This window comes from Neophocaena asiaeorientalis, unplaced genomic scaffold, assembly GCF_003031525.2.
Source record: "Neophocaena asiaeorientalis asiaeorientalis breed wild unplaced genomic scaffold, Neophocaena_asiaeorientalis_V1.1 scaffold259, whole genome shotgun sequence".
In the NCBI taxonomy this organism is placed as follows: Eukaryota; Metazoa; Chordata; class Mammalia; order Artiodactyla; family Phocoenidae; genus Neophocaena; species Neophocaena asiaeorientalis.
Window position 1 is genome coordinate 632,784 of NW_020172985.1, and position 15,645 is coordinate 648,428.

Genomic DNA, 15,645 nt, shown 5'->3' on the forward strand with positions numbered 1-15,645 from the left:
ACAGGAATACAAATTGGAAAAGAAGAAGTAAAACTGTCACTGTTTGCCAATAACATGATGCTATACATAGAAAATCCTAAAGATGCCACCAGAAAACTACTAGAACTAATCAATGAATTTGGTAAGGTTGCGGGATACAAAATTAATGCACAGAAATCTCTGGCATTCCTATACACCAACAACAAAAAGCAGAAACAGAAACTAAGAAAACACTCCCATTTACCATTGCAACAAAAAGAATAAAATGCCTAGGGATAAACCTGCCTAAGGAGGTGAAAGCCTTGCACTCAGAAAACTATAAAACACTGACGAAAGAAATCAAAGATGACATAAACGGATAAATATATCATGTTCTTGGATTGGAAGAATCAATATTGTGAAAATGACTATACTACCTAAAGCAATCTACAGATTCAATGCAATCCCTATCAAACTACCAATGGCATTTTTCACAGAATTAGAACAAAAAACTTTACAATTCGTATGGAAACACAAAAGACTCTGAATAGCCAAGGAATCTTGAGAAAGAAAAATGGAGTTGGAGGAATCAGGCTCCCCAACTTCAAACTATACTACAAAGCTACAGTAATCAAGACAGTATGGTACTGGCACAAAAACAGAAATATAGATCAATGGTACAGGATAGAATGCCCAGAGATAAACCCATGCATATATGGGCACCTAATTACGACAAAGGAGGCAAGAACATACAATGGAGAAAAGACATCCTCTTCAATAAGTGATGCTGGGAAAACTGGACAGCTACGTGTAAAAGAATAAAATTATAATACTACCTAACACCATACACAAAAATGAACTCCATATGGATTAAACACTTAAACATAAGGCCAGACACTATAAAACTCTTAGAGGAAAACATAGGAAAAACACTCTTTAACATAAACCACAGCAAGATCTTTTTGACCCATATCCTAGAGTAACAGAAATAAAAACAAAAATAAACAAATGGGACTTAAACTTAAGAGCTTTTGCACAGCAAAGGAAACCATAACCAAGACAAAAAGACAACCCTCAGAATGGGAGAAAATAATATTTGCAAATGAAACAACAAAGGATTAATCTCCGAAATATACAAACAGCTCATGGAGCTCAATATGAAAAAAGCCAAACAATCCAGTTTGAAAATGGGTGGAAGACCTAAATAGACATTTCATACAGATGGCCAAGAGGCACATGAAAAGATGCTCAACATCACTAATTATTAGAGAAATGCAAATCAAAACTACAATGAGGGGCTTCCCTGGTGGCGCAGTGGTTGAGAGTCTGCCTGCCGATGCAAGGGACACGGGTTCGTGCCCCGGTCCGGCAAGATCCCACATGCCGTGAAGCGGCTGGGCCTGTGAGCCATGGCTGCTGAGCCTGCGCGTCCGGAGCCTGTGCTCCGCAACGGGAGGGGCCACAACAGTGAGAGGCCCGTGTACTGCAAAAAAAAACCAAAACAAACTACAATGAGGTATCACCTCACGCTGGTCAGAATGGCCATTATCAAAAAATCTAGAAACAATAAATGCTGGAAAGGGTGTGGTGAAAAGGGAATCCTCCTGCACTGTTGGTGGGAATGTAAATTGACACAGCCACTATGGAGAACAGTATGCAGGTTCCTTAAAAAACTAAAAAGAGAACTACCATATGACCCAGCAATCCCACTACTGGGCATATACCCTGAGAAAACCATAATTCAAAAAGAGACATGTACCAATGTTCATTGCAGCACTATTTACAATAGCCAGGACATGGAACCAACCTAAATGTCCATTGCCAGATGAATGGGTAAGGAAGATGTGGCACATATGCACAATGGAATATTACTCAGCCAAAAAAAGAAACAAAATTGAGTTATCTGTAGTGAGGTGGATGGGCCTAGAGTCTCTCATACAGAGTGAAGTAAGTCAGAAAAAGAAAAGCAGATACCATATGCTAACACATATATATGGAATCTAAAAAAAAAAAGGTACCGATGAACCTAGTTGCAGGGCAGGAATAAAGAGATAGACATAGAAAATGGACTTTAGGACATGGGGTGGGAGGGCAAAGTGAGAGTAGCATTGACATACATACACTACCAAATGTAAAATAGTTGGCTGGTGGGAAGCAGCAGCATAGCACAGGGAGATCGTCTCGGTGCTTTACGATGACCTAGCGGGGGATGGGAGGGAGGCTCAAGAGGGAAGGGATATCGGGACATGTGTGTGCATATGGCTATTCGCTTCACTGTGCAACAGAAACTAACACAGTATTGTGAAGTAATTATATTCCAATAAAGATCTATTAAAAAAAACCAAACTCAGTAAAAAAGCAAACAATCTATTTAGAACATGAGAAAAAAATATTTTAGTGAAGATGTTATACAGATGGTATTAAGCACATGAAAAGATGTTCAACTTCATTAGCCATCAGAGAAATGAAGATGAAAATCACATTGAGAATCCACTACACACCTATCAGAATGGCTAAAATAAAAAACAGTAACAACACCAAATGCTGGCCAGGATGCAGAGAAACTGGATCACTCATATACTGCTGGGGGGAATGTAAAACCGTACAACCACTCAAGGAAACAGTTTGGCAGTTTCTTAAAAAAATTAAATAAGTAACTACTATATAATACAAAAATTGTACTCCTTGGCGCTTATTCCATAGAAATGAAGACTTACATTTATTCAAAAATTTGTACATGAATGTTTATAGAAGTTTTATTCATAATAGCCCCAAACTGGTAACAAGACAGATATCCTTCAGGAGATAAATTGTTAAAGAAAAAAAATCAAAGGTACACCCACACTATGGAATACTATTCAGCAATAAAAAATAATCAACTATTAATAGATACAACAACCTGAATGGATCTCCAGAGATTTATGCTAAGTGAAAAAGCCAATCCCCAAAGGTTACATACTGTATGATTCCACTTATACAATATCTTGAAATGACAAAACTATAAAAATGAAAAATAGACTAGTAGTTGCCAAGGGTTAAGAAGGGGTGGCGGTGGGAGGGTATAGTTCTAAAAGGGCAAAATGAATAATCCTTATGACTATGGAAATGTTCTCTATCTTGGCTTCTATCATTCTTTGTTTTTATTTTTAAAAATTGAAAAAAATTTTATTTTATTTATTTTTATTTTTGGCTTCATTGGGTTGCTGCACATGGGCTTTCTCTATTTGCTGTGAGCGGGGGCTACTCTTTGTTGCAGTGCGCGGGCTTCTTATTGCGGTGGCCTCTCTCGTTGCGGAGCACAGGCTCTAGGCATGCAGGCCTCAGCAGTTGCGGCACGTGGGCTCAGTAGTTGTGGCTCACGGGCTCTAGAGTGCAGGTTCAGTAGTTGAGGCTCACGGGCTTAGTTTCCCTGTGGCATGTGGGATCTTCCCAGACCGGGGCTCAAACCTGTGTCCCCTGCATTGGCAGGTGGATTCTTAACCACTGCGCCACCAGGGAAATCCATTCTTGATATCCTGGTTGTGATACATGCACTAAAGTTTTGCAATGTTACCATTGGGCAAAATTGTGTAAAGAGTACGTGTGATCTCTCTGTATTATTCCTTACAACTACATAAGAATGTACAACTATGTAAAAATAAATTTTTAATTTAAAAAAGTTAAAAAGACTTAGGAAAGATAAAATGGAATAATAGAAAATAATTAATCCAAAAGAAGGCAGAAAAGGAGGTAAAAATGAACAAAGAACAAAAGGGACAAACAGGAAACAAACAGCAAGATGACAGATATAAAACCAATAATTAAATTAAATGTAAATGGAATAAATAACTCCAGTTAAAAGGCAGGGATTTTCAGCTGCGTAAAAAAGCAAATCTGACGATATGCTGTTTACAATAAATATACCTTTTTTTTTTAAACTTTTTTTTATACTCAGACAAGAGCTGCAAGAATAGTACAAATAATTCCCAAATACCCTTAGTATTTTTCACTCAGGTTCCCCAAGTGTTAGACATTTACCATATCTTCTTTATCCTTCTTAATAACTCTTTCTATTTTTTTTCTCTAAACTATTTGATAGTAAGTTGCAGACATGATGCCCATTTATCCCTAAATACTTGCAGTGTATAATTCCTAAAAACAAGGACATTCTCTAAGATAACCACATACAATGATAAAAAAAAATCAGAAAATTAATCTTAATGCAATACTATTATATTAAGCATAGACTTTAATCAGATTTTTAAAATTGTCTTAATGATGCTATTAATAGCAAAAGAAAATCCCAGATTATGCATTGCATTCAGTTGCCTGTTTTCTAATGTCCTTTGATCTGGAATAGTTCCTCAATCTTGCTTTGTCTTTCATGACATTGACATTTTGGAAAAGTGCAGGTCAGTTTTTTTCATAGAATGTTTCTCATTTGGGATTTCTCTGATGTTTTCCCATGATTTGATTGAGGTTATGCATTTTTTGGCAAGAGGACTGCAAAAATGTTGTGTGTATCATATCAAGGGGCATATGATGTCAATTTGTCCCATTGCTGGTGTTAATTTTGATCACTTGACTATGGTAGTATCTCCACAGTAAAGTTATTATTTTTCACTTCATAATTAATATCTTGTGAGAATATACTTTGAGATTATGCAAATATCTTGGAGTACACAAACTTTCACAATTTTAGTACACACTCATACCTGAATTTACTCTTATTATGATGGCTTCCAAATGGCATTTTTTCCCCTAATTCATCATTTCTTCTTATATTTATTAGCTGGCTTTCTAATATAAGGAAGAGAGTCCATTTTCTTCCTTCCTATCAGTATTAGAATCATGGATTCTTATTTTACACAACAGTTTATAATGTTCTACTGTCAATATTTATTTGGTACTCAAATTATCCCAGATTTAGTCAGTGGAAGCCCTTTAAGCTTCTTTTGACATGCTCTGAACATTCCTTGAACATTTCCTCACTTTCTGGAACAAGATGTTCTAGGCTCATTTTATACTTTTCTTTACCTCAGCTCTGGAATTAGTCATTTCCTTAAAGAACTCTGGTTCCTTTTAGTATAAACTAGTATTTAGAAACAAAGATCTGAGTACTAGGTATGCTCACTGCTACTAGGCTGTAATTGTTTCTATGCTCTCTCAGTGGGTAAAGGTAGGAAACAGACGTATGAATTCACACACACACACACACACACACACACACACACACACTATATATATATATATAAAACTCACTCACACATCTACATTTATTCCTATATCTATCTATATTTATTAGAAACCACAAGTTCATGTTGATACCTCCAATTCCAATCCAGCACCACAGGGTTCCTTCTATCCTTTCCCCTTTTCATATGTGTAACTCTCTTCTCTGACAGTGAGAAACTTGGCTCTCATTATCCACAATACATTTATTTGTTTAATCCTAGAATACACATAAGATAGTTTTTGAATTGTTAACTCATACTTTCTGTGAAAAAGAAAGTTACTAACTAGAGTTTAATATTTACTTACACTTCATTTTGTCTTTAGCCTGAGGGCGTTTAGTCCAGATACTGTGTTTTACCTTACTTGGACAGACTAGTGGTTTCCAGGGGTTGGAGAAGATGAATAGTTACCCGTAAAAGGGTAGTACAAGGGATCTTTGTGGTGATGGAACAGTTCCATATATCTTGATTGTGCTGGTGGTTATATGAAGCTACAAATGTGATAAAATTACATAGAACTACCCTCAAATGAGGACAATCTAGGTGAAATGGATGAAATCTGAATATGTTCTGTGGATTATACCAATGTCAATTTCCTTTTTGTGATACTGTTATGGTTATGCAAGATGTAATCACTAGGGGAAAGAGGGTGAAGGGTATACAGGACCCCTCTGTACTAGTTTTTGCAACTTCCTGTGAATCTATAATTATTTAAAAATAAGAAGTAAAAAAAAAGTTGCTTGGGCTTGTCCTCCCTCCCATCCCCCACCCCATGGCCCCAATTATTCATTTAAAACACAGGTTAATTTGTGTCTGTTTGTATTGCATGTTAGGCTCCCATCCAACTTCCTTGCTGATTTATTTTTCTTTTTTTGAGTATATAAAACATTAATATGGTTCTAAAAGTCTAAAAGTTATAACTATACAAAGAAGTATACTCAGGGAAGTACTACACTACCAATGCTACCATTAAGGTCATTCCAACTCCAGCTCAGCACCTTATCTCCTTTCCAGCCCATTGCCATCTATCTACCCCTGTATGTAAGCAATTTGATTAGACTGCCGTTTATCTTAACTTGGTTTCTTTTTTTGTAAATTATTATAATCATGTATATTTAAAAATTTCTCCTTCTTAGAAAAAGATATGTATATTTATTATGCATACTCTTTTGTATTTTGCTTTGTTTACTTAACAATATATTTTGGAAAATAGATCATAAATATTTTGCTCCTATTTTTAAATTTTACTTTTTTACAGCTACATCTTCACTGTGTAGATGTACCACAGATATTCAACCACTGCCCTGTGTATGGGCATTTGGGTCATTTCTAGTATTTTGCAATTACAAACATGCTGTTGTGAATATCCTTGTGCATATGTATTTTTATACTGTTAAAAGTGTACCTTCAGGGGGCTTTCCTGGTGGTGCAGTGGTTGAGAGTCCGCCTGCCGATGCAGGGAACACGTGTTCGTGCCCCGGTCCAGGAAGATCCCACATGCCGCGGAGCGGCTGGGCCTGTGCGCCATGGCCGCTGAGCCTGCGCGTCCGGAGCCTGTGCCCCGCAACGGGAGAGGCCACAACAGTGAGAGGCCCGCGTACCGCAAAAAAAAAAAAAAAAAAAAAAAAGTGTACCTTCAGGGTAAATTCCTAGACATGAGATTGCTGGGTCAAGAGGTACATGTACCTTTAATTTTGTTAGATATTGTAAAATTCCCCTCCATAAGGCTTGTACCATTCTGCAGTCCCACCAGCAATGTATGAGTACCTACCTGCTTTCTCAAAGTCTCACTAATGTTGTCTTTTATAGTACTTTAAAATTTTTACTATTTAGATAGGTTAGAAATTGTACCTCAGTGTAGTTTTAATTTAAATTTCTTTAAATATGAATGAGGTTGAACATTATAAGAAAATAAAATCACAGATCACTATCTCTAGTAAACATAGATGCAAAAGCCCTTAACAAAATATTAGCAAATTCAATCTGTCAATAAAAAAAGGATAACATATCACAGTCAAGTAGGGTTTTTTATTCTAGGAATGCAAGGTTGTTTTAATATTAGGAAATTAATCAATGTAATTCATCACACCAATGGAAGAAAGGAGAAAAATTTTGACTATCTCAATAGAGGAAAAAAATTTCACAAATTTTAATACCTATTCTTCACAAAAACACTCAATATATTAGAAATAGAAGGAAGTCTCCTCAATCTGACAAGGGGTACCTATGAAACACCTACAGCTAATACTACTACTAAATGGTCAAAGACTGAATGTTTGCCCCCTGAGATCAGGCATAAGGCAAGGATGTCTGTTCCTATCACTTCTCCAACATTCTATTGGAGGTATTAGCCCATGCAATAGGGTAAGATAAACAAGCAAAAGGCATACAGATTGGAAAGGAAGAGGTTAAACTGCTTTATTTGCAGACAAAATATTGTGTATGTAGAAAATTCTAAGGAAACTACAGAAATATTCCTACTAGAATAAATGAATTCAGCAAGGTTGCAGGATTTCTATATGCTATCAATGAGGCACTGGAAAATGATAGGTCACATGGGTTATGGCTTTGTCAACACTCATGGAAGGATATTTATGTAAATTAGTTTGTATCATTTAATTGCATGTAAATTATACCTAAACTTTTAAAAGTTAAAACAACCAAGATAAAAGTATATAAAGTATCTTCTGGTATAATTTGGGGTGGTTGCCAATATGCCCTTTCTGAGAAAGTTTTAAAGTAGGGCCAGGTTTTATTTAAAATTTTTTTGTCTATGTTAAGCCCAAATTTGTCTACAGTTACCCATTCCTTAGATTTCCCATCTCTCACCAGAATCTGGGTATAAATGAATGAATGGTATGGGAGTTGGACCCAAATGAAATATCCTTAACAAAGTGATAGCGCAAGCATGGCATTTATGAATGCTTCCTTTTGGCTGACCACTGTAATGTATTGCCTTCTTTGAACTGACCTTGGATTTAAGAAGTCCTGGGGGGCTTCCCTGGTGGTGCAGTGGTCGAGAGTCCGCCTGACGATGCAGGGGACACGGATTCATGTCTCGGTCCGGGAAGATCCCACATGCCGCGGAGCGGCTAGGCCCGTGAGCCATGGCCGCTGAGCCTGCGCGTCTGGAGCCTGTCCTCCGCCACGGGAGAGGCCACAACAGTGAGAGGCCCGCGTACCGCAAAAAAAAAAAAAAAAAAAAAAGGCAACAACAGTGAGAGGCCCACGTACCGCAAAAAAAAAAAAAGAAGTCCTGGGTTTAAATCTGGATTCTGAATGTGATTAACTGTGTAAACTTGGGTTATTTAACTACTTAGAGTATATTTCTCATTTGTTAAACAGTAATAACATTATAAAGTTTTATGAAAACATGAGATAATTAACATGACAATGACTGGCATATTGTAGGGACCCAATAAGTGTTTGTCTTAATCTTAGCAGGATATTTTAATTAAATCTTTATTACAATTCTATATGGTATGACATTTTCTTCCAATAGAGGAACCAGAACTGTACAAGAATAGTCTTGGCTGCCAACTGGCAGCTTAGGGGATGGGGATGGGAAGCAGACACGGACCTGATGGAGATAATTTCCCCTAAGGGCCACCACCGTACAATGGCTTTCTCATAGTTATCTTCTGTACCAGCAACTGTTCATGAATTCATATTCATTCCAGTTTATTTTTCTTCCTTCAGATTTCTAAAATTACTGGTTCAAAGGAGGAATCACAGGCCCTAGCCAAGAGCTCTATTTCCTTGTCTCTTCCTGATGAAATGCTTTACTAATTAATGCTTAGAGAAACTGAATTCCTTATTCTTAGTATCTCGGCTCATTCTAAAGGTGCAACCCTATTCATTCTTGGGTCACCTCTTTTTCCCCTAATATTGGATATGCCTATTTCATTCATCCATCAAGACTTTAGTGAACAGTTATACCAGGCTCTATGGCTGAGGGTCAGAGAAGACGGTCGTGCCTCACAGCTGAACCTTGAGAGATGAGTAAAGGTATTAGACAGATGGATAAAGTGGGAAAATTTAGGCTCCATTTTAAGGTACCCTGCCTCTTCCCAAGAAATTATGCCTTAGTTGCAAATAATAACAACTGGTTGAGAACCTCTTTCTTTCAAAAGGTTAAAGAGACAGGAACTATCCCTCTACCTCTTTTTTCCTAATTTAACTACCATTTGGAATTCTCTTTTGAAATTATGTTCCCAGACCAAAACAAAAGACAAACGAACAACAACAACAAAAAAACTAAGACTCACCTCTGACTCCTCTCAGGAATGTCCAGCACAAACCCAAACATCATTTCAGCAATTTTATTGGAGCTGCATGTGGGGGTCCTATCCACCTCTACGGCTATGGACAGCATCCTCTGCAGCTGGCATACAATCCTGAGTCCAGAACACAGAACACAAATGAGCGGGAGGGTCTGGCAATGAGCTACCCTACTGGCTGGGATGAGGTCCCCACCAGTGTACTAAAGGATCTTGTAAAGCACACACTAGGGTCAGGGAGAACTACTCAAGCATCAGCATGCTTTTATTAGCAATTTCACCTACCTGAATCCCTTTTGCCAGATCATACTATCTGAACCTCTCAGAACCTGGGGTTGAGCTGTAAAAGCAAGCTGCTTTTAAATTCAAAAAGAGAAACATACAATCTTAAGGATCTAGAGAACTTTAAGGATCACCTAACCTATAACTTCTCTATTTCACAGATGAAGAAACAGGTCCAGAATGACTAACAATTATTTGAATTTCTTTGATAGGAGAAAATACATATTTACCATATAGTCTTCTCCTGTTACTAGTTCCTTCACAATAATCTTTTATTAAGTTCAGTCTCAGAGTTTCAGCTGGTGAAACGTGACCCTCTCTCTCATCAGACCTAACTGTGGGAGACAGCCAGGCTGATGTGGCAGGAGGAATCTGGGCAACCCCTCAGAAGGTGAGCCTGGCCTTGAAGCTAGCCTCTTCTAACATGCACTATTATTTGTGAGGGAAGGAAGGGCTCTGTTTTCAGAAAATCTGTAGCCAGTGACACAATAGGTGGAACAGGGACTCTGGCATCAGATTCTGGCTCAGCAATGATAAGCTGATCAATTTTTGACAAATTACTAAACTGCTCTCAGTCTAAGTTCTCTCATCTCAAAAAAGGAGAAATAATACCACCTATTTCATAAAGTTGTGCTGTTTAAGATATCTGGCAGACAGGCACTCATTAATGGTAAACAGCAGTGTCTACTGTTGTTGTTAAGATCATGATCACTTTTAGGGGGACCCTATTTTATTCTACTAATATCTACTTACAATAAATTTATTACTATTATTATTATTATATTAGCTTTCATTTAAGGAACAGTGTCTGCTTCTCTCTTGGGTCTATATACTGAGTTCTGGGATAACCCTACTTCCCTACTTTAGGACCTTCCCCAATCTGCTCGAGCAAATATTTCATTGTTCCAAAACATTCTCCCTTTAGATACAAGATTGTCTCCTAAATTAGTGAAAACCCATAGTACTTATATGAAAATCAGGTCAGTGCAACTAGATTATTATACAGCGTTGTGAATTTAGGCACAAATGCTGTATTTGAAATATCAAGTGTGACTGTCATTTTTAACATAATTGACATGGAATAGCAGGTTACTTGTGCAAGGGCAGCTCCAGCCCCCAAATCCTGGCATTTCTCAAAAAATGCCAAGACCACTTTCAATCCCATTTAAAAAAATGCCAGGAATCTCTTTCCAGTGTGGTCTGAGGTAATAGGACCTGCCCTGGTCTGAGCCATTGCTGTTATAACCTGTTGGAACCGGCAGGTTGAACTGCTCTTCTTCTTCCAGGACTGGAGGAGAGACCCAGGTCCTTGAGGACAAGAGGCTGCTGGAACACCCACTACGCATGACTCCTCTTCTGTCAGTGGACAGATGAAGTGGTGAGTAGCTGTAACCCTGTGTTGTCTCTTGGAATCTAGGAAAGGGAGGGCACTGTCCTCTGGCTTTTGTTCCATTTCGGCTTTGTGAATTTATATTCACTTAGTGAAGTCCTGTTCATCTAGGGGGAAAGCATCTGCTTTTGTTTTACCTTTGGAATTAGGAATTTAGCCTTTAGTCAAACTAAGATAGTTTTTAGTAAAAACCAGCCTATGTTATAAGAGCTTGTTAATTTTGGGGGAACTCCTCTTAGGGGGTGGTGCTGTTCTCTAAAACAGTAGATCCCAATAGCCCCAGGAAAGATAACTTCTGCCTGCTCCTTACAGCTGATTGGTGTTCTTTGTGAGGTTAGGTTGGGGAGAAGGGTGGCTACTGCTGGCCTTCAAGATTCCTGTTCCTGGAGAGGTTTGATTCTCCTTTGGGGACTGAGTTAATCTGTCTTCAGTTACTGCTTTGACCAACCACTTGATGACATCCCTGCAATGGAAAAAAGATAAGAAAGAAAAAGTTTAAACTTCTGTCTTACTATATGGTGCTCAGAACTGCAACTTTAACATGGGCTCCTAGACCTCTAGATTTCCCTAAAGGCAACACAGAGGGTCCTTAGGCTACTTTCAATATTTAAAAAGTCTAATGGAAACCCTGCATTTAATTGCAGTAAGGTTACAAAAGGTAAGTAAAACATCAACATTTTTCTTTAAGTTAGAATTATTGAAAGGTATCTCCAAGGTCAAAGAGCACTATCTGTGGCTTCCTGACCAGGAACATTCCTTGACAAAGTGGAAAGTTGGACTGGATGACTTTGTTGGCTTTCTATTATTAGATGTCAGTTATTAATGCTAATAACCAAGGTTTAGAGTATGTGCAGTGGAGTCAAACCTTACACAGGGTGTAGGCTCACAAAGTTAGTAAGGTAAAAACATCTCATATAGTCAAAATTACTTTTGATGATCACTTAGGTAACCCAGGTAAAAATGATGGATTGAATATACACATCTAATTTTGTTCCCTCCTAAAATGTCACTAATACTACAGTAAATAATTTTTTAAAAAATCCACAAAGAAGGGAAGAAAAGGAGGGCAGATAATAACAGTAAAAATATGGAAGCTGGAAGGAAAATGAAGTATATTCACAAAACAATATTCTACAGTAGTGGAAATGAATATGCTACAGTGGATAGGTATGGACAAATCTTAGTACTCTATAATAGTAAGTGAAATATAAAAGTACCAATTGATTACATACAACATGATACTCTTTTATATACAGCTAAAAGGAGCTAAAATAAAAATATATACTTTACAGGAACACATATAGATGCAATAAAACTATATAAAAAGGAAAGGAACATGATGAACATTCAGGATGCCAATTACTTTGGGTGCAAGAAGGTGCAAAAAGTGGATGATGGGGGATGGATGTAGGTAATTGTCAAGGTCCTAGCCTTTGATTTAAGGGGTTGGGTAAGAGATGCTGATTACAAAATTCAAAGTAACCAATTAACTAAGTAAATAAGGCAAATGTCATGTTTAGATGATGTTTAATCTAAGTCTATGACTTTGGCAATGGGGTAAATTTTAACTGACTTGGCAGAATTAAGAAAGCTGAATCCTAAGCCAGCAGTAGAGAAGAGCAATCCTATTTAATCCTATTCACCAAAAAAATGGAAAAAAAAAAAAACCTTCAGTAAGTGCTGCAAATGGCAGTATGAGGTTTCCATGAAGTTAGGGTAAAAGCGGGTAAATTGAAATAAATATGATGGCTTGTAATCTGTTTAAGAAACTTTTAGATCTTCTCCCCCAATGCTGAAGACTACAGGTTAACTTTGCGGAGAGGTAAAACAGAGGGTCTCTGGACTGGGATACCAGGCACAGCTGGGAGGCAAAGGCATCAAAGCAAAAACAGGGGCTCTAAGTGAACCTATGCATGCTCATGCTCGGTGCAGAGATCCTTGCCACCTTCCCAGAACTGTCTTCCCAAAACCTGGCATCCTGGTCTTTATCCTTCATGTAGGAAATCTGAAGTCTTTTCTGGAAAACTCATCCAGCCCAAGAGGAAAGACCTAAAGACACTGACGAAGTATTTTCTAAGAAATGGACAGCCAGTTCCACCCACAGGGAAGCTCAGAAATGACAAGTCCTCACCTGTACTCAGAGCTTCCAAGAGCTTTTGAGTCACCCTTAAACGTGGATAGATTACAAAAGTTTACCAGACATCTATGGACATATTCTAACATGAGAGATAAACACCAAAAAGCCAAACCAACCCTCCTTTCTCCTCAAAAAAGCAACTTGGAGAAAACAGACATTATACAGGGAATTAACAAAAACAAAAGCTATCATTAGTATAATCAAAGATATGAAAAGATACGGATCCATGAAAGAAAAAGACAAGAACAGAATTCTATTTATTATTTTTAAAAAGGAACATTTAAAGAAAAAGAGCTCTTGGAAATTAAAAACATGATAATAGGAATGAAAATTCTATTTTCCAAGAATGACGGATATGAAATGGCCCATTGAATGCCCAGCATACTAGATGAACATAGATCTAAAACAAGTATATTGGGCAAAAAGAGGATTCTATAAACAGCCAGAGAAAAAAATCAAGGCACACACAAAGAATCAGTAATCAAAGTAGCTTATGGCTTCTTTACAGCAATTCTGGAAGCTAGAAGACAATGGAAGATTTCCTTTAATATTCTGTAGAAAAGATATTTCTAACCTAAATATCTATACTTACTTATCAATCAACGTGTGGGAAGATAAAGATATTTTCAGACATACAAGATCTCTAAAATTTTACTTCCCACATACCTTTCTAAGAAGCTACTGGAGACTGATCTATCAAAAACATGGGAGTAAACCAAGAAAGAGAAGATATGAAACAGAGATCCAACACTGGAAACAGGTGAAGGGAATTTTCACATTTATGATAAAGACTGGAAAAGAGGACAACCAATCCAGATTGAAGGAGGTCAAAACGTTCCACCACAGATCTTCAAGAAGAAGAACTTCATAAGACTAACCCAGTGTGAATAAACATCTTGATGGGATATTTAAACCAAACGGCAGAGAATCTAGGGTTGACTTCTGATATGCACAAACAATACGAGGAAACTAAAAATGAGGCAGTTATTAACTCTAAGGAAAACAAAAAAGGTATGAGTGAAAGAAAAAGTAATTACAGTTTAGTACTTGGCTCAACTCTGACTAGCACACATAGTTATAGTGATGGAAACATTGGATACTGATCTAAACAAAATTATGATATAACTCTATTAATGGCATGGGGGCTGGGATGTGTGTGTGTGTGTGTGTGTGTGTGTGAGAGAGAGAGAGAGAGAGAGAAAGAGAGAGAGAGAGAGGAGGTAGAGAGGAAAAAGAGCTAACTCCTCATCTTTCATGTGGGGAGTTAATAGATAATAGCTAACAATGAAAAATCAACAATTAGCAACACAAGCAGTTTATTTAGCCATAAAGAGGTAAAAATCCGAAGAATCACTTAAAAGAGTTGAAAGTAGTTACCCCTTGGGAAAGGAAAATGTGGGTGAGGGGATCTGGGGACTAGTGTATTTCTTAAATCATGTAGAACTAGATTATTCTTTGTATGCGCAGTTAAAAAAAGAAAAGAAAATCCCTTAAGGGGTCATATGGAGACTGACTTACCATCACTTTCTTTTTAAAAACTTATCTTTGAGGTGTAACATATAAAATAAATTGCACACTGGTTTTTGTTTGATGAAATTTTTTTATTTTAAGAAGGAAATGGAAAATTTTATTTGAGCTAAGCTGAGGATTATAACCCGGGAACAGCCTCTCAGAAAGCTCTGACAACTGTCCCACCCGTTAGAGGTCAAAGCACAGCTATATACTGTTTGATGAGTTCTGATAAATACATGCACATATCCGTGTAACCACAACCTCAATCTAATAGCCCTCTCTTATTGAATCAAATACAGCTGGTTTCCCCTCCAGCTGGAACTGATTTTTTTCATTGATAAAGCACAAAATAGAGTATGTGGCTTGCATTTAGCGGTTACCAATGCCTATCTTTAAACCCAAGAGTACAGTGTTGGGTATAGTGAGAGGCTCACACAATGAAAGTGAGTGACTTGTCACTGGATTGAGTTGGGTTCATGTCTCCCATCTCCCAATCCAATGCCTAAGCTCACAAAGCAGAATGGTCAGGAGAGTTGCTCTCACTATTTAAATTGTTATTTTTCAATTTTAAACCCAACTATGCTATCCTGTGCTCTCTGTAGTTTCTCTACTTACTGATTTTCTACCCCCTATAATCATTAACATTTAAACTTTACATAAAATGGTACATCTAGGGAAATGGATATAAGCATGCAAACTAAGGGAGAAAAAGCAGACTGTTACTTAGAACGTAATGAAACGTCCCCCTTTTCTAATTAAAGGAGTTATAATAGTCAATATCCCACACTGGCCTGTGAAAACTATTCTTAACAAATATGCCAGAACATATGAGAATGTAAATGTGAGTGAAAAAAAATCTCAATGATGCTCTGA

At 37.4% G+C, this 15,645-nt stretch overlaps 1 protein-coding gene across 1 annotated transcript in view; it reads right to left on the minus strand.

Moving 5' to 3' along the window:
* Positions 1-15,645, minus strand: part of SIMC1 (SUMO interacting motifs containing 1) — a 46,334-nt gene that overhangs the window by 17,569 nt on the left and 13,120 nt on the right. Inside the window, exons 6-7 of the mRNA XM_024742150.1 lie at positions 11,434-11,586; positions 9,440-9,568 (exon numbers count right to left, since the gene is read on the minus strand). Of these exons, the coding sequence (XP_024597918.1) occupies positions 9,440-9,568; positions 11,434-11,586 (282 nt within the window). The remainder of the gene's footprint in view (positions 1-9,439; positions 9,569-11,433; positions 11,587-15,645) is intronic.